The following is a 24,765-nucleotide window of genomic DNA, read 5'->3' as shown; positions in this document are numbered from 1 at the left end:
CAACAGCCTGTTACATATTTTGCCATCAGAATTGCGGCATTTGTTATATAATGTGTATAATGTGTTGAGGGTTTTTTTCTTCAGTTCTCAGTAATGTTAAGACACAGCTTTGGTTACTGTACTCGAACACTTAAAAGAACATTATGTGTTGCTGGAGGATGAGTGCAGGCATATGTATAGTTTATCCTGTGTGAGTGCGTGGCTCTGTAGGTTTGTGTGCCTATATGTGTGTTCTGGACTCAAGCCTGTTTGTAGCTCTAAGTGTTGTGCGCATTAGGGGAATGAGGGTAATGATGTGAGAGGCAGTTGTGTTTTGTGCCAGGGCGACCCTGCGGCTCACACCCCATTCCCAGCCCAATGTGTTTCTGATTCTCTCCATCCCTCATCACCAGTCAGCTTCTTCTGACAGCAACCACATTCATATAAAGTTAACCCACAAGCGCGTGCACATACTTATACACATTTATGTTATATCGCTACTTGGGCTCAGACTTTTGCAGTAAACACAGAGCGTGCACACATACCGCACCTCATATACAGTCACTTCAAAGTGCATATCAAGATATGCATACACACACTTGAGTGTTTTAGGCCGCCCAATGAAATGATCACTCCATCTAACTTATCTGATTCCCCCCCTCCCCTCCCACACACACACACACACACACACACACACACACACACACACACACACACACACACACACACACGTGCAAGCATGGAGCAATATGCAGCCTCTTTCCAAGGCTGAAATGGTTGACTCATTGCATAAGTAGAGGTCAACCCTGATTCACCGTTTAGAGATGCAAACGTGTTGGGAGACTCACAATCTCCCATATAGATGTATTCCAAGAACCTGTCAGAAACATGCTTCTGCATATTGATTCCTCTGTTGTCTTTGTGATTATAAAGATGTCCAACATTACCTGTATTTCCCACCTGCGTCGGTGGGTGGCTGAGACACAAAGGCAAATATATGAGAGAACTTTCTTCAGCAATGCTTACCTTTATGGTTCAACGCAGTAATTGGCCTAGGGTGAACATACCCGCTCGACACTGGCAGTAATGTATTTGAGAAGATATTGAAAAAGCTGATGAGGGAGACACAAGATGTGTTGTAGAATACAAAAGCTAATAATGGTGGGGATTTTGATGAATGGATCTCCAAATGTATACTGATATCGGTCTAAATTGCATTCTTTTGCTCACAGTTTTTCGTGTTTTTAATTTATACATTTCCTCATTGACTATGCAAGGTGCATTTCCCATAGAAGGGAACAGTTCACTTTGTGCGGAGGGTAGAACTTGCACAAGTCGTACTGTCGTTCAGTGCATAGATAAATGTCCACGGAGTTCCGATAACACTAGGGAACCTTCCAGTACTCGCATCACACATATACACAGTAAATGTGTCTAAGAGTCATGGACTCGATGCTCACGCAATGTGCTTTTGAGTACATACATATCATTTTATTGCTGCATATATCACCCCCATACTGAGACATCTGAAAAGAGAGCATGATCTATACCAAAACATTAATCATCATTCATTGTATGTTAATAAATTCAGAATTTCTCCATTTACCATGCGGACGTCCATGCGTGCTGGAAATGCAACCTTTCCAGAGCTCATAAATCACACACACTGAGTCATCTGACAAACTACCCCAAACACAGGCTGAGGCGCTGCGATCCCTAGGGCACAAACACACGCCATCTAATGTGGCGGATTCAGAGCGGGGACCACAGTTTTCTCTCGCCCCTTGACTACACTCCACTGCCAACCCCCTAACAACAAGAACCATTCGTTGCGATATGAACAAATAACGAAATCAGAAGGGAATGCGGGGTGTCTGTGGCCTTCTCTGCAGTGGTTTTGGGTCCCACAAAGTACCCTCTCTGTCTCTGTCTTGCACTTGCTAGTTCACTCTGACTTTTTTCCTTGCTTATTCTAGGGGGTCAAGTCCGTGGGCAAACAACAACACTTACACCCAGCGGCTTGGTTAGTGTTGTGTTCAGCGAAGAACCGCTCCCTCTCATACTTTACCACAGGAACCATATAGAGTATAAACTGTTTTTAGAGCACTTGTTTTATGCAGAAGAACTTTGTTCTTCAAATATTTAGGCTAATACGGTGGTATTTCGCTTTAGAACACAAGGTGTGGAGGGTAACACGTTTGATAAAAGTATTTTAGATCATGTTATTCAGTCTTTAGATAAACTGCTCTAATCTGGAGGTTCAGGGAGATTACAAAGCAAAAGGGAAATCTTAGCAGATACAATAGCTTCTCCTCTCTACACCAGCTCAGATGAGGAGAAACAGATTAATCGGCTACCAACTTCTGAAAACCAGTAATAATGGGTACAATTCACATGTAAGACTGCTATTTGTGCATCTACATGCCAGATTAAATTATTTTTAGCCTCCAGGGAAAGGATCTCCATTGTGCTTCTCTTTATGAAAAATAATCATGTCCCTTTACCTTTTAGCAAAGCGGTCACATGATCTTTGTGCTTGCTTTATGCTTCAGATTAACAGATTAAAGGCTTTGTTGTTATTGAAAAGACACAAACAGCTGCCCAATGAGAGTCGTCAAAAAAGGGTTCGAGTCAGTGTTACAGCTGCGATGTACTGTATACATTATGAAGGAGACCTTCTATTGTGCGATTAGGAAGATAATGTCATCAAATGTTAATGACCAGAGTATTTACAGTGTGCAAAACGAGTGCCCTCTGATATGCAAAGACACTTCCGCTGAGAACCTACTGTATATACGGAAAACTAGTGAAAAAATAGAGACGCGAGACGGTGCGGTGTAAAACAGACAGCATTATTTATCCCCTTTTTTCTTTTCTCTCATTTTCCTCCTTTTACCCCCCTTTGGGTCTCTGGATCCTTTCCCATCTCTCGTCTGTTGCCCAGGCCTATCCCTGGCTCCCTGGAGACAGGAGGACGAGTGGTTATTTCTGACTTTGGAAGATGGTCGTGACTAATTGATTCGACATCTGATGGAATGTGTGTAACGTCTCTTTTCCCCCCACTGCTCCAGCCTTGCCACTTGCTCAGATGAGCAGAAACCATTAATGTATTGTGCATATATTTATGTACTGTACGGCTGTGTTTGATATGAGAAATGTGTTTATGCCAGCACTGTCTGTGTTTCTCTGTAAAACCGTCATCGCCTTGTCCCTGGTAATCTAAATTATTACTGGATTGTTTGATGTTATACTTAGAGAAAAGAAATTCTGTATACCAGTCCATTCCCATTGGTCTTATAACAATGGAATATGTGGCTAACACTCAAAATACTCCCACTTATGTTATCTGTTAGATCACTTTGTATTGTTTTTACATGTTCTTGAGATGTTGAACCACATAAACACAAGTGATCCCAAAGGTGCTTTATTGTTTGGGAGGCATCTAATTCATTTATTGAAGTTTTGTTTTCTCTCTCTCACACTCTGTCTCTCCCTACTGTCTTCCTGGCCCTCTGTCTGTGTCTTTCTGCTGTAGTTTTGGGTAGAGTCCAGACACCTAATGAGTTGACTCTGATGGGCTAAGTCCCACAGGTCTTGAAGCTTGGCAAGCTGATGTTGATGGCCACTCTAAGGTACCTAATAGATCTAATCATTTAGCTGATTGGTCCAAGTAATCAGTCTCTGGTGGGCACACAGGGGATGAACAATGGCCAGTTTCCACTCTGTTTCCTCAATAGGCTGGCAGAATGTGAGTAGGTACTGTTGTGTTGTGCACAGAAATGCTGGTGTATGTATTGTATGCTGAAGTCATGTGTTGATCTGTTAAAATGCTCCGGTGACTAAAAAGTTTGGGGTTGCTTTTGTTTTCTTTGCTCATCCAAAGTTTCTGTTTATGAGCCAAATATTTCATTTGATCTTGATGCCTAGAATATATAGTTGTCCTTCAAGCCCACATGAAGTAGATAATATTTTGCATGTAATTTTAATGATCAGTGTAAAGCATATTATAGTGTAACAGCATTTTACGTCTTCAAAGGCCTGCAAAGCAAGATGCAATGAAGCTTCTTTTACGAGGAGGACACATTCAGTATATTGTCTGGATGTGGAGAAGGCCACTAGGGAATGATCAAGTGTGCATCCCATCGACCCGCATCCTCTTCCCCATTACCCTGACATTTCATCCCTACATTTAATTCCAGGCCTTTCTAAAGAGCAGGTAATAGTGCAGAGGGGTACAGGGACCCAGAATTAAGCAGTTTTACACCGAAGGGTAATTTGGTGTGATAAATGTGCCGTCGCTGGTAACTAATAATACATATTTTAAGTAGCAGCGGCAGAGCTCTGCGGCCCAGTAAAGGTAGCATCATTATTAATGTGGGAGTCGCTGCGTGTTTTAGTCAGGGTTACGGCACCAAGGTCAGAGCTACGTTTCACTGAATTAAAAGCCATTTTGAGCTATGGCACTCCTAATCAACTCAGACCTAAAGGTGCATAGCTCAGTTATAATGAGGCACCAATGAATTTAAATAAACAGCAAGATCTAGTGATTTATAAAGGCAATGTGCTATCCTTATAGCTCGTTAGCCATGACGGATACTCTTTATTCTCTGGGCCTCTTTACCCACAGGACCCCAAGCTTTTAACCAAGTAATGTCTGCCTCTATTGTCAGCGGATACGCATTCGGTGCAGGACACTTATCCCCGTCATTATGAAAAGTGGAGATACAATACAAGAGTAATGGTAATGTATGCCATCCAAATAGGTGATTTTTCTCCTCCCCTCCTTCCGTTTTTTTGCGAATGTAAAAACTACCCCGGAGTTTTAGGCCCATGAATTCATCATCATATTTTCTCAAAGGGGTTTTCATATATCCTGAAAGGAAGCATAATCCTTGATAGTAGAAATGTTTTGCATTTAAAGGGGTGCTTCTCGTCGGGGAATTGATGGTGATGTTCGGGTGGGGGGGCTGAAGAGAAAGGAAAGTTCTAGTTTTAAAGTGATCACTTATATAAATTATAATATTTTCATGAGTGAAAGGAGTTAGTGGCTTATTTCAAGTACTTTGCAATAATACAAAGTTTTCCAGTCAATGTGCACCATTAATATGCGGATTAGGAACTTTCTACAATAATGATGTCTAATACTCCCCATTCTCCACATTTTAGCAATTCGTTCTTAAGCATTTCCCTGTCTATTAGCAAGACCCCCCCCCCCCCCCCCCCTTTTTTTTTATTTTCAAACATTGATCTGGCCCATTGCAATCAAAGATACCTTGATTATCTTAATACAATGAGCCAGGGAGGATAGTTAGTACTTTAGCTGGGGCCAGAGGGGGCAGCGAGCCGTGCACATGTAGCCTCTGTGCTGCTCCTGTTGGAGCATGCCAAGGTATTTGCCACTTCATCAGGTTCTTTGTTGTCTGCCTCTCTTTTGTGTTTCCCTTTAAATATTTTTTTAAGCAAAGCCATGGCTACAGACTTCTTAATACATTTTATTCAGGGGCCTTTTTGAGAAATCAGCTGTTTGGTTGGTTTTCTTCATCTTTGACTCTGGTGTATCCTCGCCTTATGTCTAATACTTATCATTGTGCATTTTAATCTCCTAAAGATACATTTAATATGACAATTGATGTAAAGACTGGCTTTTTACCAGTAAGAGTAACCGTTTCACCTGCGCATGAACATGAGCCTGATATGCCATGCACTTTTTTTATGTGCAGTACCTGAGGCCGGTCTGAATTTAAATTGACATGAAATATTTTCATTTTCCAAAGGACAAAAGTGTTGACTCGCCTCCAAAATACACTTGTTTGATTTCCCATGTGAACATAGTACACAGTGACACCCATAGCTTTCACCATTCAGAGACTCACTCACTCAGTCTCTCACTGTGCTCCGCATTTCAGAGTAATTTTCACTCCTGACACCACGGCTCTGCCTACCTGCCAATTTCTGCCTCAGTTCCTGAATGGGTGATTTGTAAAGCCATGTTCACCTCAACACTCAGAAGATTTACTCAGGAGTGAGCTTGCCAGGTATTTGAGCTGTCAGTTTGCTCTGTGTTCACAAACTTGCTGAAGGGAAAGTAATAGCCATACTCAGCCAGTTGACTCAGCCGGTTAAGTTGCTTTTTGAGATACAGTGGTATACATTTAGATTTCAGCTACTAATGCTGGCATTATTTAATTAGAATGAAGAACATTAGCTAGCTTTCTGACACATGAAGCTGATGATCTTTCTTTTTTTTTATCCAAAAAAAAAACATTACATGTAAATGCAAATGAGCTACCTTTAATCATTAAGTTAAATAAAAGCCTAAAAAACTGTTATCCAAACAATACCCATTTCTTTAGTGCTTGCATATATACAGTATGGCAGCTCAACTTGTATTGTTGATTTGCCTACATATCTTCCTGGCTTTTCTTTCCCTGCTTCTGCTCCTGCCTTTCCTTTCCACATGATTTGTAAACAAGATGTAGTTGTTTTTGGGGCTGGAGGTCGTTGATTTGTCTCCTTCTCCCCGTAGGTCATTAAGGTCACCATAGCCCCGAAAGCATCAAGCTTAGAAAATGAGAAGCCCGCTCGGCTCTCCCGCTGGCGACCGGGAGCACCCCTTGCCCGCGCCCGCCCTGATGATTAATGCCACCCCCGTCCAGCCACAAACCTTTCTGCCTCAGATAATGCCAGGCAGCAAGCGCGGCTGACACTTTTAATGTATAATTAAGTAGAAAAAGTCGGCACTGGCTATGCAAATTTTTTAAAATGATAAATGACGCTGTACAGCAGCAGGGATTGATTTGGTGTAAATGAAACTAATTAAGGAAATGTCAAACATAATTAATAAAACAGGTTTAAGCTGCAAAACATTGTCAATTGAATGAATGAGGAGGCATTGGCTCCCATTGTTCAGGCTTTATTTAGGTCTTGTGTTTAGCTTGTTCCCTGCTCCAGAATGCTCTCTCCCCTCCTCACTCCCTCCGCCACCAATTCCCTGAGAGGGGGAAAATAAATTTGCTTGTCTCTCCACTGACTGTAGAAATTAATTGCTGAAATCTTGTCCCATCCAAGTGTTACATTCACACGCAGGACATTAACATAACTAATTTGAAAGAGCTCAAATGACTGCATAATGGAGCTCCGTCACCATGCATGACAGTCGCTGGTCATACCAAATTAGCTTGGCTTTATAATTGAAAAATTTCCCCCTCCTTTCTTATTTTTACATCATCTTCCCTCCACTTTTTACACATACTTTTTCACGTCTTCCTTGCTCCCTGCCCTCCTGTCGTATCTTTCCTTCTTGTTCAGTTTTCCTGATAAGAACAAAGGTTTTATAATTTACAAAAAGAGTGCTTGACCTATAATTAGAGAAGAGGAGTGAGGGGAGAGGAGGGGGAGTACCAAGTGGTGGCGGCAGAGTCAGATCCTTAGTCCTGGTAATGATGCTGGAGACCTTGTGGCCCCCAGGGAGGCAGAAGAATAATGGGATGGGCTATTTTTATGGGGGAGCAAAGCAATGGGCCACCAGCCGCTGGGATGCCGGTGCCTGCGTATGGTGCAGAGCAGCAGGGGCTAGCAAGGGGCTAGTGGGGGGCAAAGGAGGGTGAATACTCAACCTGCCAGATTGCCCGCTCTCAGCCCAGCCCATCAGTTCTGTTTGTCAGCCTGATGCACCGCTGTCGGCCTCCGTGCTCCCATGCCAGCCACAGACAGAGAGAATGTATGTGTGGGTGGCTGGGTGGGTTAGGGTGGGGGTGAAAACATCTGCCACTCAGAGGAGAACAGAGGGCTTAAAGATACAAGGTGAGGGACATAAAACAGTAAAGAGATGCATTTTCCTGAGCACGTGTATTAATTATGAAGACCTGGATTTAAATACTACTTTGCAAAGACATTTTTTAGCCTTTGAAACGGGTTGGAAGAAGCACTCTGCATATGAAAGGATCAGACTGAAACTGTTAAACTAACCAAATAATCAACTTTTATAATCTAAAGTTTTTCTGTTTTCTCAAACTAAAATACATTTTAGATTTAGATACTTTTTAGTGTTGTTTACTGTTTGACCCAAACCTGGTGATAATAGATATCTTTAATAATGCGCCTGTGTGCCGAACAACACAGCAGACCTACAGCTGCCAATATTTTTTTGTGCTTCGGTTCAACATACTCTAACCACTGCTATTTATCATACTCCCACGTTACAATTCTCAAGAGTTGGAGTAGCAAAAGAAACAAAAACAGAAAAATAAAAAGTACGAGAAGAAAAGGATACAATAAAACACAAAACTGCAAAATAAAATAGGCGCAGTCTTTATTCCCATTGCATTTTCACTCTCATCTTTATTTCATTATTCCACTAAGAATTCTTATCCCAGCCAAAAGTAAAGCTCGACTGTGTTTATATATATTTTTTTAAATACGTAAAAAGTTAAAGCTCTTCTGTAAACCCACAGACACTCAAGTGAAATATAGTTGATAAATTTTGCTTAAAGTTTCTGTATTGTTTTTGAAACTTGTAAGCAATAGATCCAGCAGTACAATACATGATAGTATATCATATATAAGATGGGAAATGACGACCGGGCCACAGGTCTAACACAGGCAACCAGTCAAAATGATATATTTAGGATAAATTACAAGTTAACCGAACAAGCACATCTGTGGCAGAAAGCCGAGGAGATTTCGAACTCATATATACATATATCTGTATAATCATATACAATATCGTTTGTGGCTAGGATTAATGTAAAACCTAGTATCATTTGTGGAGAAAAAAGGTGAGGTGAGACAAACAAATAGTTAGTTTTAGGTGTTTTAACATTTTATGATACGTTTTGTAACATCACAGTGTTAAAACTGCCATAATCCTAAAATTCTCTCAAAACTAATATTTTACACTGGTGTTCAAAAAAGTGAAATATCCATTCACCGTCTTCTGCCACTTATCCAATTCAGGGCTGCACAGGCTGGAACCTATCCTAGGGCCAGAGACAGGACACAGCCAGGATAGGTGCAGTCCAGCTTTTGTCGCAGAAACCTGGATCAGCCAATTAAAATCTGTTCCCAAAATCAGTCTGAAATGCATAACATTATTGCATGTATGTGATGGTTCATAAGATGAAATCAGCTGATACTGTGCTTCTAGCTACATGAGTATGCTCTGCAAGAGAGTAATCAGTTGCTTCCATGAGCATGTAAAGTTTTGGCAACAAACTTACACGTCTTGCAGTCAGAAAGTTCAGAAACTGTTATTGTTGCACACACACACTGAACTAACCTGCGTGTCGAGGATCATTGCTGATGATGAGCTTGCTCTCAGAAACTAAAGAGCAGTCTTGACTGGAAGAGTCTGCAGTCTCTGCCATGAGAACTTGTCAGAAGCACGAGCAAGAGCATCATTTTCTTTGACATTCATAGGATTGTGCACTGTGAGTTTGTCCTCCAGGCTGTCAAAGCTGAGTTACACTGCAACATCTTAAAGCGTCTTAGGGAGAACATTCGCTACACACGACCTGAACTGTGGTGCATGTCAATAATAGCCTGCCGAAAAGGCACGTTTTAATTCATACACACATATTTTTCTATACTGCCATGTTAAATGTAACCCGTTTACACAAACGCATAATTGAATTTTAAAATTAGACACTTAAAAGACAAAAACATATATAATGTATGTAAATGTAAATATTAATATACATATTAAAAATGTCTTCATAATAGTGACATTTCTAAGGCGAGTGGCTTTCCACCATAATGTATGAGCGAATGGTTAAATTACAGTATTTGTGTATTTAATGTAAATGATAAAACATTATATTATTATGGAACATATGCAGAAAACATAAAAAAAACATCATGCTTCATGTTTACTAGACTCATAATTGCTACAGTTTTGTTTTATAAAAAACATAGAATGAGAGTCTAAAAAAAAGATGCTATTTGAGGCAACAACAATCTCTTCTTTTAATTTTATGTATTGTTAAAACATGGTGGTTTAATTAATTTCATTTAATTAATTTTGTTTATATTATTAATGTGAACACTGAAAATGTACATAGACCAGTATTGAGCAGCACTTCATAAATATTGTGGTTGGTCCATTGAGCAGTATGTCCTGAATCTAGCTAGAGGAGGTAATTTCACATGAATTATTACCTAATGCACTTGAAAGGTTATAAAATGTCTGCATATTAAAAGTGCAGTTTATTTCTGCTGCCCAACTTGAATATAAAGTTACAGTCTATTTGTTGATTGCTTGATCTTAGTTTGTAGCAAACCAGCCAAAGTAGTGGAGCAGTTCTGCATTGTATGCTCGAGTAGCACATGAACACGTAGATGACTGCATAAATGATGATGTACATAATCATATTTGCAGCTAATTTCTCTAAACACATATCTGAATATTCAAAATCAGAATCTAGAAACTGGAAGCTTTGTGGGTCAATACTTTGGGTTGGTTTTGGGTGTGGGTGTACAGTTTGGAGTGGAGTGAAACTGAGGAACACAACTCTTTTTAAAATGTATCTAAATTCTAAACAGTGAGAGGCTCATGGAATAGGTAGTCAGTTATCCTTTATCCAGAAATCTGCTGGCCAAAACACTGGCTGTCACCTCCAGAGGTTGAATCAACAGATCTTCACCAATGATTTAATGAGACTGACTAGTAGAAAACTTTGATTCGTGTATGTGTACTGTATTCTGCAGAAAATCTACCCATAGTCTGAAGATGTAGTATTTTAACATCAGTCAAAGTAAAGAAAAGTGTGTGCTCTACAGTTGTTTGATTAGAAACTGGTTAATTAGGGACAATATCTATGTATCAGTGCAACGTAGGTGCACAATAGGTGTCGTATTCTGGCAAAAGGAGCAATCCCTCAAATGTTTTGAACATTTTCCTCAAAGTTTCCCAAGTGATATTTCACTTTTCATGTTATTTTCTTTTTTCCCCACATTTGCCTGTGACTCTTTCATACAACCCGATCCTTAAAATGCCAAGGGTCACGTGTCAAACATATGCAGCACGGATTGCAATTTATTACCCCACATTTGCCTGATAATTTTTCTCTTTTGACAAGCTTAGGTAAATCATAAAGCCTACTCTATAATGTATGAGGGCTCCGCTGGCTTGATGAGTAAAGTCTGTTGCTATTGGCTGTTACCCCTGTGGTGTTTGAGTTCCCATAAGACCAATAAGACTTGTCTGTATTCTAGCGTGACTCGAATCACTGCAGGAACAGGTAAGGTCCAGGTATTTATAGTAACTATATGCAAATGGATGAGTGCCATGTTGGACTCTTAGTGCAGAGGTGACAGTTAAATACATGTACATAGAAGGAGAAATATATGGGCTTCGCCCTCTCTTTGAGACAAGTCTAATCAGTTAGGATTGCCTTCTCTCCTCATTTCATTTGAATATATTCAGCTTGGACTTATTCTAAGGAAGTGTCTCCCATGTATATTATTCCTTCCCGCTGAAGGCTCATTATTTTACAGCAGGGTGTGTGAGAGGCGGCCCCAGTCTCTGAACTCTCTGTCGAGGCTGTATTAATCAAACTTCACGCAGCGGGAAAGGGTCCACCCGCTGACATGGCACTGCTCACTCTACACTTGAGGACAAAAGGGAAAACACACAACCTGAGCCATTACTGTGAAACATCTGCAGCTTTTAAGCATTACCACTTGTCATTATTTCAACAGCAGTAGCCACATGCGAGTCCAAAGATTGTCTCAAAGAATTTGAAACGACCGTTGACGCGTTTCGGCCGACATGTCATATAATAACATTGTCCTCTTCTTCCTTTTCACTACAGTGGATAACAAGATCTTTGCATGGGGAAATGGCACCAGTGGACAGTAAGTAAATGTCAGAAGTAACGTTATCTGTCTTGCTTTGATGGTGTGTGAAGGATGAGGATGAGTAGTGATACTTTGGGGAACTACTCATCTGTCTGTGAAGCTATCAGTTTGTTCTGCCCACTGGCCATTCAAACGTCTTATTGTTTTCTGCCGGTGTACTGCATGGCTGTATATTAATCGGACGAAAGAGGCTAGCTGACAGACAAACAAACTCAGACATAGTTATAAACAAACAGAAGTTGTTTATCTTTTGATGAGCTTCCTTGTTAAAACTTCTCCAGCCAGGAGCCAGTCTGGCTCTAATGACATTTAAGGGCATGGGGACTACAGTGATTCAGTGGCCCTCAAGTACTCAAACAGCTGCATGGCAGACCTCAGAGAAATACATAAAAGGAACAAAGGCATCACTTCTCACTCTCTCATCATTTCCCATTGTCCCTTAGTCTCCTTCTCTCAATCTCCATTTCTCTGTCTGCGGTTCTCTCTCTACTGATGATGCTTTGACCTGTCTAAGCAGGTCGGGGCTCTCTAGTGGGGCGCTTATAGTTGGAGGAGCCTATAGTTGGAGTTCTGCAACACCCACTTGCAGAGCAAAGGGTGAGCATCTGTGTTACACAACTGGCACTCTGATATCTGAAAATTCCTCAGCTCTCCTGTGTGTCTCACTGGAGGCGAGAGAGGAGAAGAGTACGAGGGAGCTGTGTAAATTTAAACTGGCAAACTTTCTGATGGAAATAGCTGTGACCCCAGAGTGGTCTTGTCTTGAGTTGAAGCATTGTTGTAATCAATACAGGCTCTCGTGGGGATGACGGGCGAGGACCTTTCGTTCCCCGTTTGTGGAAATAATGGAGAAGACTGTTTGTTATTTTTCCCAGACATGCCGCAAACTAGCAGATATGGCCGGGGCATTGCAGGTTATGACGCTGGCTCAGGGAAACAAATACAAAGAGGAGCATTTTATCAAGAAGCAAACAGCAGAGCTCCGTTTGAAGCTGCTGGGAGCTCATAGGTCACAGGGGTGCTGGGGCTGCGTTTGACCAGCTCATCTTGAAACAGGGGCTTGGATGTTCTTTGTTCACTCGCACTAGGCATGCAGAAGCAGAAACGAGTCTCGGCTCTGGCCTGTGTAAAGTCATTTGTACAGCTTCAAATTAAGTTGGGTTCAGCGATTTCCCCGGAATGTAAAACTGACCTCACTGAAACATGCTTATTAGGCGACTCTTGTTTGGTTAGAAGAAAAATAGCTCAAAGGTAAAATTATAGTATCATTGGAGTAGTGCAAGTAAAAGCGATTTCTGGTGGTGTCTTTTGTTATGTTGCAATAAAATAGAAACAGTGTTAAAGAAAATAAACTTTTAAAGTGTAAATAGCAGAATATAAAGAATATTGAATGACTGCAGAAGAAGAAAAAGCCTAAAGGTATTTTCTGTCTTATTTTCTTTTTTTTTTCCTAGGCTGGGTAATGGAGAGAGGGCAGTAAAAAAACAGCCAGTCGAAGTCAAATTGCCACAGGAACTAAACGTCAGAGGAAGTCACCTAGATGGGAATTTTGCCAATGTAGTTGGCATAGCCTGTGGAAGCCGACACTCCTTCATATGGACCGAAACTGGGCAGGTCTACAGTTTTGGGAACAACTTTTATGCTCAGCTAGGCTATGACTTCCAGAGGGCTGACTTCAAAGAGAACCAGGTATGAAGATTATGGTTTCTTTACAGTTATGCACAAATCGTTACCCAATCCATCACTACTCCCAGTGGCTTCTGATTATCTTAAAGTTGTTTGGGTCATATTTACATAAACGCAATATAGAAAAATGAAGAGCTGGGAAAGAAGGTTTAGGCTAACACAGCTAAGAATGTTGTGAAGCCTATTGGGCAAAAATCTAAGAAGTATTGAGAGGAAGAGTTTCAATCCAGAAAGAGGTTCACAGTGTTTGTGTAATTGCTCTCACTGATGGAAGAGGGAGCCAAAATTTACACACTGCAGATGCAAAATTAATATGATTTTTTAATGACCCCTTTAAACATCCACACAGTCTCTTAGCTATAATATTAGTTTTTAATTCACTGTTGGGAGTAGGGGCAGGTCTACGTGATGGATACCTCAAGAGCCTGGATAGCTTCTTGTTAGTTGCCTCTCAAGCTTTGTCCTTACGTGGCTTACTATACAGTAGCATGCTGCTGAACCACACAAATCCTAAATTAAGTGCTGTGGAATTGAAATTGGCTCTCTTGTGAAGTGTTCCACTTGCATTGGAGCTTAATTTTGCCTACTCATATCATTTGATTCAGTCCCTCAGTCCCTCTTTTGCTTGCTGCAGCCCATCGCTCCCTCTTCCTTCTCATGCAAAATAAGCCCATTTACCACAATGTGGCAGTGTCTAGGTGAATGATTGCCACTCAGCACTTGATATATGGGTATGTGCTGCTGTGTGCATGTGTGCTGGATATATTATATTTCCAACAGATTCTCCCAGCATTTTGCAGCAACATTAGTGCGTTATACACTATGTGAAGCTCTTTAGGCTCATTTTCGTAATGAGTGGATTTAAAAATAGATTAATATGTTTGTACTTCATTCTACTCTATTTCTTGGCCCAAATATTGTTGCCTGTTTTGTCATTACTGAAAGGCTGGCTTTTACAGTCAGTTGTTTAAGACAAACATCCAATAGAGAGGCCTTTCAGTTCATATGAGACAGGCCTCATACATGAGGGCAAAAGGTAGCCAGCCACCAAGCAGTGTGTCAAGGTTCATGGGCTTAAGCTCTTACCTGTTCTCAATGACAAAGGCCATTTGGATCTGCATGACTGCTCCCACTTCTAAAATCTTGCTACTAAAGAAAAAACATGGGCCCCAGTGGTATGACTATCCCAGACTTATATGTTCATCTCTCTAGGCTTACTTGTGTCCTCTGATTGCCTCAGGTGGAGACCCAAACCTGGCCCTGTCCGTTACCACCCAGCTCCCACTTCTTTCATCCCTTTGCCTTTCTGTATACACTCTCCTTCTGAAGGACCAGACAGGCTGCTCCATCTTCAGCTGTCCTCCAGTCTCCTGACTATATGATACTGGCTATTGTTGTAAAGAATCTATAGGCTGGAACTGCCTGCTTCACCCCTAAGGCTCAGTTTCCCCTTTTTGTCTGAAATGGAGTGGTAGCAAAGCGCAGAGATCTAAGAAACACTATATTCTGTTCTTTATTGGCCCAGTGATAAGGTATTGGGATTCCGCTCACACCTGCGAGCCCTTTGTTCAGGCCCGCTATGGCGTTTCACCTGCACCAGACAAGGTTAGACAGATCGCCTATTTAATGGTTTGATTGACATTATTTTAATGTAACACCGTGGGGAGCGATACGTCTTTGAACAGAAAAGAAAGTTAACCTTATATTTCTCCAGGACACCCCCCCCCCCTCCCCATTAGAACAATGACATTGGCATTTTCTTGGGATTTTGTTTGCACATAGGACATTCTGAGGTGCCTTATATAATACATTATAATAAAAACTTGCAGTAGGTATTGTGGTAGCTTTTTTTTAGTATCAAGCCTGCATCATATACCATACATCTACTTCTTTTTTTCCATTTATTGATTTTTTTCCCTCTGAACACTGCATAGCTTAGTTTCTAAGTAGGCTAACACCTTCTAGCTAAAAATGTACCAGTGTATTTCTACAAAAGTAAGCAAAAAGCGACCAGGGGAGCAAGAAAATAAACTCTGTTCCTAAGTGTGACACGTGTGCAGCTTGAGCTTGGCATGGCATCCGTGTTCAGCCTGGCTGCGCACAACTTGTTTGAATGTCATATTTATCCCTGTGTTTTGTCAGAAAATTAACTTCCTGTGAGTTTGCGGCAGAGCCGAGCATATGGCCACAGCTCTCTGGAGATGACAGCCTAGCGGAGCGGGAGCTCGCCGGTGCCGCTGCCCTGCTCTGGCGGCAGATGCTCCGGGCTTCTCCGCGATTAAGTGGAGATCATCACTGTTTTCTTTGAGCACCGCTGTGCCTTGTACTCTGAAGTGTTCAGTTAATCACTGCCTGCCTCCCTGCCTTTTCCACGCAAGCTGCCAAAGCACTCATTAAGTTTGAATCTCCCTCTTACTGCTCGCTTGCTCACCGGCTCGATATATTTTGTGACTGAATCTTAGCAGTCACCCTTTCTGAGGGTTTGTTGCACCTGTTTACATGAAGGATTGTACAAAGGCAGTATTTTTTGTTTGAGTACTGTATGTGATTCTATCTCTAGCCATGGTTCATTTGTTGTGTATCTTGTGTATATAAGAAAAAGCCACTCTATAAGTTACCGAATGTTTCCTTTAGCTTGTGAATACCGATGTGCTCTGTTTTTCCCTAAGTGCCAAAATACTTCCTTCACAGGCCTCTGAGGGAAGTGAAGTCTGTTCCACAGTTGTGTTTTTTCTCATTGAGAAACACTGATAGTCACATTTACAGCTGTAAAACACGACTCTGTTATCCACTGAGTATGTTGAATGTATAGAATCAGAGCGCAGGTATAATGTAAGTCATAATATTTAAATAAAATAAAAAAACTGAGCATTTGCTAACTCCCACCGCCTCCCAGGCCAAGTATCTCACATCCAGTTGTGTTGTATCTCCTACACAAACAGCCATGTATTGTTAATGTGAAACATTGTGACACGCTTTAACCCTGATTGATCTTGATCTCCGACACAAATAATAATGTGATTACAGGCTTTTCTCTGCCTCTGTCTTCGCTGCAGTGGAAAATAACATTAGGACTATCCTTTCATGTTAATCGCCTTGGTTGGAAGTATACCTCAGTGCACCAATAGGCCTCAGTAATGCCTCCTTTCTTCTAAAAAAACCCATCCAAAATAACCTATTTGCAGCACACCCACACACACGTTGCTTAGCTGTGTAACACTGTTATTCTGCACCAATCAAAGCCTGGCTTGCTTGTCCTGGTGCGGTGATCATTCCCCCCACAATAGCGGGATGGCATTACTGCGCTTTTGAAAGCATTTGCATGGCAAAGCAATAACATGCACCTTGTAAATAAAGGAATTGATCCTGTTCATCTCAGGTTGGATTTCCTGGATAAAGCTGTGGAAAATGGATCCCTGTATCGTATCGCGTCAATATACACACTCTGTTTCCTCATCCTCAAGTTTACTCTGCAGTAGGAATCTTCTTCTTAATCTCGTCTGTCAGGCTGTCAGGCAGACACAGAGAAATGTTTGCGATTCCCTCTGCTACACTGGTTACTTGGCAGACAGCTGATTAGTGCCAGTTTGCCTCGTTCCCAGTATGCAGATACCCAGATAGAAAGCTGGCCCCATTCATTGAGTCCAAGTACCAAAATAGCAATTGCTGTTCTCAATCAACTATGAAGAAATGGGTTTGCATTGTTGGAAGAGGTTGATTTGAGACTTTTTGAAGAGGCTCTTGAAATTACTTTCAAATCAGCCCGAGCTGACAGACAGCTGGTCGAGCATCATGCTGCTGTGTGCGGTCAGCAATAAAGAATAATGTTGTTTTTTTCTTTTCTTTCTTTTCTTTTTTTAAAATCATAACTCATACTATATGAGCATTACGCCTTTGCACCCTCTGGGCCCGCGCATTGTTATTCGTCACAATAGACGTTTATCTCCTCTACTTAGATTTAAATGTATTCACAACTGTACAAATTGCCACTGTGCTCTTGGCAAGGTACAACTAATTTTTAGACGAGGAAATTCCTTGTCAGGAGCAGCCAAGGGAGAAGGTGTCAGATTGATACCAGAAGTACACTAACGGCTGTGCGGGAGCATAAGCGTTTGCTGCGCTTCGGTGGCGGTGCGTTTGATTTCAACACTGACCACCAGTGATGCCAACCCTGTAGTCCTTATATGAGCTGCCTCTTGAGACATAAACATAGACAGCCCTCCCCCACATCTCACTCAAACTGATGCTGCTGAAGTAAAGAGACAGAGAGGGGAAGAAAGTGAGACACTGCCAGACAATAAAGCCGTTGTAGAGTATATACTCTACTTGCTTGCCTATTGTTACACTGCGGTAAGTGGGAACTCAGTGTGGGTGTACAGTGACCTCAGCTACTCTACCCATCTCCCCTAGGAGGACCTCAAAGGGCACTCGTTCAGTTCCTTATTGCACGCCCTGGGCTTTGCTGCAAAATGAGAGACAACAAAGAAAAAAGAAAAAGAAAGGGAACCGAGGGAGGTAGTCTCAACTTTACAGGAAGGCTAACCTGTGCCTTTGGAAATCCTGCATCTTTTTAAAAGTGCCTATCTTCCTGACTCTTAACGGTATCTGACAGAGTTTTTCGGGGCTGGAAGTGCTCAGTGTGATGACTTCTGTTGCACTCTGGAAATATTCTTTTTACCATAAGATGTTATGCAAAGCTTACCCTTAAAATGTGTATTGTTTTCTCAGTGTGAATGAGAGGATATGGTGTTTGTGACCTTGTTTCAGTTTGAATCATGTGCCCTGCTGTTTCCCCAATATGCCCCTAGTGTATGTAATGCTGAAAGCACATTTAGTATCAATAATTCTGTACATTTCCTTCTGGAAAACTAATTCTCATAATAGGATTTTGTCAATGTGATTTGAATAATGATCTCAAAACATCCCATTTTAGGCTACTTAACTAAATAGAATATTACTGATTGCAATACTTATCCATGGTAGGGGTTTTGGTAACCTTCTTTTCTGTTTCTTGCCAACAGCCAATTTTCTCTCAATTAAAGCATGATATTAGCACTCAGTAGGGCATAAACAGAAATAACCGTACAGTGCTGAATATCACGCCTTGATTATGAGCTTAAGAGTGGGTGTACAGATGGATTCTGTTTCTATACTCCTATTAGAGAGCTGCTGTTTATATGTGTGTGCATATGTGTCTGTGTCAGAGAAATGGAGAGGGAATCGCTGCCTGCATGTGCAGGAGTGTGTGTCTTTGGCAGCAGGAAAAGCTGGAAGTTTTCAGCTCTCTCCTGTTAAAACCTCTGGAAAGGGAGGGCAGAGGTAATAAAAGAAAAAAAAAAGAAAAAGTCACAGGTATAGTAAGAAGGAAAAGTGTATCGTTACATTGAGAGCCAGTCAGTGGCAATGCCAGTTGGCCAAAGTTAGCAGGAAGCTGTCCTAGTAAATGGCAGCAGCTGCTCGCAGTTCGAGAGAGCATGTCCCAGTCAGAGGAGAAAAGCGATGGCATCTACATTAATACTACCTTAATGGCCCATCTGGCGCTCCGTAGGGTCCCTGGCTGCGCCACCGACTCATAGGCGTTTGACAGGCAGTCTCCAGCGCACCAGACGCGCATGGCATGCCAAATGGCTGGGAGACGCCTCCGTGGCGCACAGATCTGTCAAACTCTCTGACGCTGTAGTCACACAGGCAAGGGAAGTTAAGGCAAGTTTTCACACGTGATTGGTTCTTGACATGGATGGGGAGAGGGAGGGGGCAGAAGGAGAATGACTGGCTTGTCTGTCTCTCTTTCCTCCACAGCCTCCTTAAATGCAAACACACATATGTGCACACTCACAGGGCATGCACACATAATCATTCACACCCTCACACGTATGCGCACGCTCTTCATACTAGATGCTAAGTTGCCATGACCAGATTAAACCTCAATGAGAAAGCCAGGTTAAGATTAGCCAGTGGTGGATTCACTGTGCTCTGATGGCAAATGGAGATAACAAATATTATTTTCGCTGCAAGTCACAGCCTCTCTCTGTAAACAAATGCTGGAACTAATTGCTTCATTGGAAGAAATTGTGGAAGGTCTTATCAAAACACCACAGGGGTTTCTGGCTATAATTGGCATAATTGGTTGACACAGCAGGCTGTAGTCCATGATGTGGCACAGTGATGCACTTTATGGGGAATGACTGATCATGGCTTTAGGACTATAGATTGCCCTTCTAGATACTTAAACATACGGTATGAGAAGTGGTTAGTTAACGTGCAAAAGCAGGACCTGCACGCTAAACGATTTTGTCATATCTTCACCTCAAGACTGAGCTTTATGCCATAAACCAAGAATATACAGTTTAAAGGGTTAATGGGAGACCTCAGTCCCTTATACTAGTGGATGATGAATTCCAACTCTACCCCATGTGCTTGGCCTTTACATCAGCTCAGTTGAGCTGCACAATACTGACACAGTGGTTTCTGTGCGAGCAGGCCACATTCTGCATTACACACTCGCGCAGATCACTGCAGAAGTCTGTATCACACTGCTGCGGGGAAACTATGGCTTCTTTCTGTATGAGTAAACTGCACAAAAAAAAAGTACAGCTGAAGGTACTTTAAAATATTTGCCACCATTCTTTCTCACACTTTTTCTTAAGGACATTTAGAGAGATAGCAGCAGTTCAAAAATGGAACGGAAGGTTCTTTAGAAAATACATTTCAAATGGCTTATCCAGTAGGTAGCCCCAGAGGACACCTCAGGGATAAAACTTGGCAAGAAAGGAAGATAGAGGGGAAAAGAGTGGAATTGGAAAGAAGACACAGCCGTGACTAAAACAGTAGAAATATAAAGGGAAAAGGTATCCTCTTAACCTGCTGACGCCTCTTCAGAGGAATCACAGTGCTCCGTATCAGCATTCGCTCTCTGAACATTTTGCTGTGTTCTGTGTTTATAGGAAAAGCGTAGATCTGCTGATGTCTCTTGCCTGAGAGTGTCTCAACGTTAGGCAGCCAGTGCAGGTGATTTCAAAATGACTATCTTCCCGTCACACACTGTTCCAGTTTAGATTCGCTGTTTTATATTTTTTGTTACCAATGTTGATCTTGTTTTTTTGGGGGTTTTTTTTCCAAGTAAATCGGTGTATTGTGCGTGATTATAGTAAAAGCAGGAGTGGGTTGCATTTTCTGTCAGCTCAGCTCCATCTGTAACACACTGACCTTGAATTCTTTGTCTTTTTTACAAACATTCACTGAGACTCAAGGATGAACTGAGAGTCCATAACATTTACAGTGTCCAATAGGATCAAAAGATGACGTAAAGGCATTTTGTACAGTGTGCAAAAGTCTTGGGCCACCTCTCACTTCGTTTTGCTTACAACGAGGCAGACTTTCCTGTAATGTTATAAAGTGGTCTTGAATAAAAGTTCTCTAGGTTTTCTGAAGGACTTTCAGTTTTGTCTTTGGATACTGATTGCTTTTTCAGTCATTTTCACACCATTCCTTGCACCTGACCATTGTCAGAAGAATGATTTTGTTTGTTAAGCCACTGACCTATGAATCATGCAAGCATAAAATGGCACCTTTTGTGCAGTTTTACTTGTATATACCCAGGTGATTGCAGAGCTGTAAGCCAAAAACTTCCCATATCATGGTATGGTGTGCCGTGTATCCTTAAAAAGTTGAGGAAACAGGACAAAGAGAGGACAAAAGAAGGAGTGGCAAACCTAAAAAAAATATCTACAGCAGATGAACTGTATCAGTGACATGACATGAACATCCCAATTTCATGTCCTTAAGAGATAGGAAAACATCCATCAAAGATCGGACACAAAACCTGAGAGATGCATCAGAAGCTTCCGTTGATTCGGATCTACTGTTCATAGAAGCCTCAGGGCTGAGGCGTGGCAAATTACACAAAAACTAGACTGAAAATCAGTGGAAATGGGTCTTATGGAGTGATGCGTCATCAGAGAGTCAGGAGATTGATAGAAGAGTAAGCCTCTACAGCCATCTGTAAAACACGGTGGAGGCGCTGTAATGGTTTGGGAGTGCCAGCTTGTGGAGTTGGGGATCTTGTCATTGATGGAATTACAGAAAAGTACGGTCATATTTGCCTCCACAATGCAATACCATCTGGAAACCTCTAATTGACAGTGGCTACATTTTTCAGCATGACAATGATCCCAAATACACTGCCAATGCAGTAAAAGCATGCATAGATAGAAGAACACACAACACTAGTCATGGATGATATTGACGAGCAGTGGAACAAAAGGCAGCCAACATCCAAAGAAGAACTTTGAATGTCCTTCAAGAAGCCTGGAGAACTATTCCTGAAGGCTACTTAAAGAAATGACAAGAAAGCTGCCTAAGAGAGTTCAGGCTGTGTCGAAGAGTAAAAGTGGTCAAAGCAAATACTGACTTTGAAGCTCTGTAGAATTGCACAGTCTCAGGTTTTTCCTTATACATTATTTGTTTCAATAAATCACTGCACATATTTTTATTAGCAAAATATAAAGAAATGAGGGCTGATTCAAGATTTCTGTGGGGTACTGTATCCAAAAAGGTCAAAGGTCAATTCTCTTTAACATTAAAACATTCTGTAAAAACTCTTATTTTGGCGATTATTCAACAAACCGAGTTGATTGGGTAGCTGTTGCGTTGAATTTTGGAATTTGTTGCCCATATTTAAAGCACTGTCTACTCCTATAGCTACAGCATTGTGCAGACTGAGCTTTATTAGCCAAACGTAAGCACATTTAATACATTTTAGTAAAATTGCCAAAGTCTTTCCTTTATGGCAAACATGGATGTTAACTGCAACTTGACTGCTTGGCAGAGGCATATGACCATGAGGCAATAATTCCAGTCTTTTAAATGAACAAAGGACACAACTAGTAAAATTTATGGCAAGGATAAGTCGGCTGGACAACAGCTGCCAAGTTTTTGTGAGGGAAGGAGAGCGAGAGAGAGAGAGAGCAAGATGATGGCTGAGAGGAAAGAGGAGAAGAAAAAAGAAGAGTCAGCAAAATAGGTTTAGGGGCTTGTGAGAAAAGAGCATGAGGAACTCTTCAACTTTCACTCCCATTCCCAGATGTGTTGTAGGCAAGACATAGCCTTTGAAGAGCTTGTGGCAAAATAGGCAAAATATGAATATACACGCACTCCACTTTACCTCTTTCTCATCTCCTTCCTCTTTTCCTCTCCTCTTTTTTCCCCCTCTTTCATATACTCTCCACGTCTCCTTCTCTTTATCTTTTTCCCTGGGCATCTCCGTTCCTTAGTGGCAAACCCAGCTGCAGGGTTTCTGTGGTACTGTGAGTGAACCCTCACTGACTCCTTCACCAGGCAGCTGCACAGCACGCTAAAACACACACACGGTGTCTTACCCAAGTCTGTCCTGCTCACTTTTATTTGCTAAGTACATCACATTTGCATATGCGATAGGGTCAAAATGGAATATTTACTGCTGTGCTGCTTTTGTTACGCGATGTTTCGAAACAAAATTAAGTTTGAAAAACATTTCATTTCTAGCAGTGCTAAAAAAAAAACATGGCTTTTTCCTTTAACATGAAATGTATTGCAATCTTCTGTAAAGCCACTAGAGGGAGCTTATATTATGCTGTGTTTCCCCCACACCAGGAGTTTGTTTCATAGTACTGTTGCTCAAGCAATGAGGCACAAAAAATAAAAGGCTTTCAGATATTCCTCATTCTGCCCCTAAATAATTTTGCCAATTTTGCCGATGTAGAGATCACGGCCTCTCACCTACACAAGAGACAAAGGCAAGGTTTAGAAGTAGGGGTCTGCTTTCTTTCAAACAAATTCGATGATTACGTCTCACATGTTTTTGCGACCAGATATTTGCTGGTGGGAGGCTATGTGTGCGAGTGCAGAGGTGATAATTCTACTGTTGTTCAGAAGCTTGAGCAGGGTGCGTAATGGCAATAAGAGAGAGCGTGCCCAGGCGTGCTTTCAATCTGTTTCCCAAATGTAATGAGTCCGGGCATAACTCTGGTCATCCCAACTTGATCAAAAATGGGAGGAAATCTGCAAATGATTTATTATGTCCTGTAGAGATTCATCAGTTCCACATGTCAAAATGATGCTGAGCTGAAAATTAAAAGACATCTTTCGTCACCATTATTTTCTTAATATAGATGGAAAGTGGGAGCATGAAAGTAATTCAGTCAGCACAGTGAAGGAAATCAGATTTATATGCTTGTGTTTAGAGCATATTGCATTGTATTTGATCTCATTCCATCTGTATCTTCTTTTTAAAAAATTGTGATCATTAAATGTAGTACAATGATATAATCAACCTGAATACGAAAGATCACTAATACCGCTTTATTTCTAAATTGTTTTCAGAAATATTAATTCTAAAAAGTATCACACATTGATTTTGAATTTGGCTTCTTATCCTTAAAATATAGGTTGTTATCATGCTCATGCGTGCATAATTATCTCTACTTTCTGTGCTCTTTTGCCCTCTTGGATTTCATTAAACTGTAAAATACTAATGCATATTGCCACATAATCATATTTTTCTGTCCCTGTCCCTTCATAATAGAAATGGGGTGACACGACAGCATCTGAACTAGAGTCCCAGACTTGTCCTGCCGTAATGTTACACGATCTCAGCTCTCGCGTTACTAAAACAGGCTTGGCCGATGGGATTCGCCATACTCTGCGCTTCTCCACTCCTCCTGGCCTTTTCCTGTGACAGGGCTGCCGATGATACAGATCCGCTGTGACATTTTACATTGTGCTTCCTAATTGCAGCAGCTGATAGTAGGATCGCTCACCATACAGCTGCATATTTTCTCTTTTAACCACCCTTTAGCTTTTTCTTTTTCCCTGTTGGGAGGTGCAAGTACACGGCGGTGTACTGTACTGACTAATTGCGTTGCTCAAATGCTGCCTTATGTATGCATTTAGGTGTTTCGTAATCTTCTTGCATGTATGTAAAACTCTGTAAATCAACTAAAACTTGAAGTTGAGTTTTTCTTATTTAAAAAAAACAAACAAAAGTTTTTTGATCATGATTGAGCAACAGTGTTTATTGGCAAAAGTGTCGTCCGTTCTTTCTTTTGCTCTGGGTTTTTCTTTACTTGAAGTGTTTCCCACTGGCGGCGACTCCCGAACTGAAAGCCGGGATAAACCTGCATGACAGATGCAGCTCTAATTATACAGTTGTTTTAAGACTGTCAGGTTGCCGCAAAGAGGGAGCCAGTCATTTGGGAAAATGAAGGA

At 41.4% G+C, this 24,765-nt stretch overlaps 1 protein-coding gene across 5 annotated transcripts in view; it reads left to right on the top strand.

The window, feature by feature from the left end:
- The window catches only part of LOC101465137 (uncharacterized), a 312,892-nt gene that overhangs the window by 43,260 nt on the left and 244,867 nt on the right, over positions 1–24,765 (top strand). For all 5 annotated transcript variants that reach the window (XM_076890789.1, XM_023155390.3, XM_014413966.3 and 2 more), the window contains 2 exons: positions 11,790–11,832; positions 13,290–13,524. In XM_076890789.1, the coding sequence (XP_076746904.1) occupies positions 11,790–11,832; positions 13,290–13,524 (278 nt within the window). The remainder of the gene's footprint in view (positions 1–11,789; positions 11,833–13,289; positions 13,525–24,765) is intronic.

Source organism: Maylandia zebra, linkage group LG12 (assembly GCF_041146795.1).
Source record: "Maylandia zebra isolate NMK-2024a linkage group LG12, Mzebra_GT3a, whole genome shotgun sequence".
In the NCBI taxonomy this organism is placed as follows: Eukaryota; Metazoa; Chordata; class Actinopteri; order Cichliformes; family Cichlidae; genus Maylandia; species Maylandia zebra.
The sequence above is the reverse complement of the archived record's forward strand: the minus strand, read 5'-3'. Positions and strand labels throughout refer to the sequence as shown.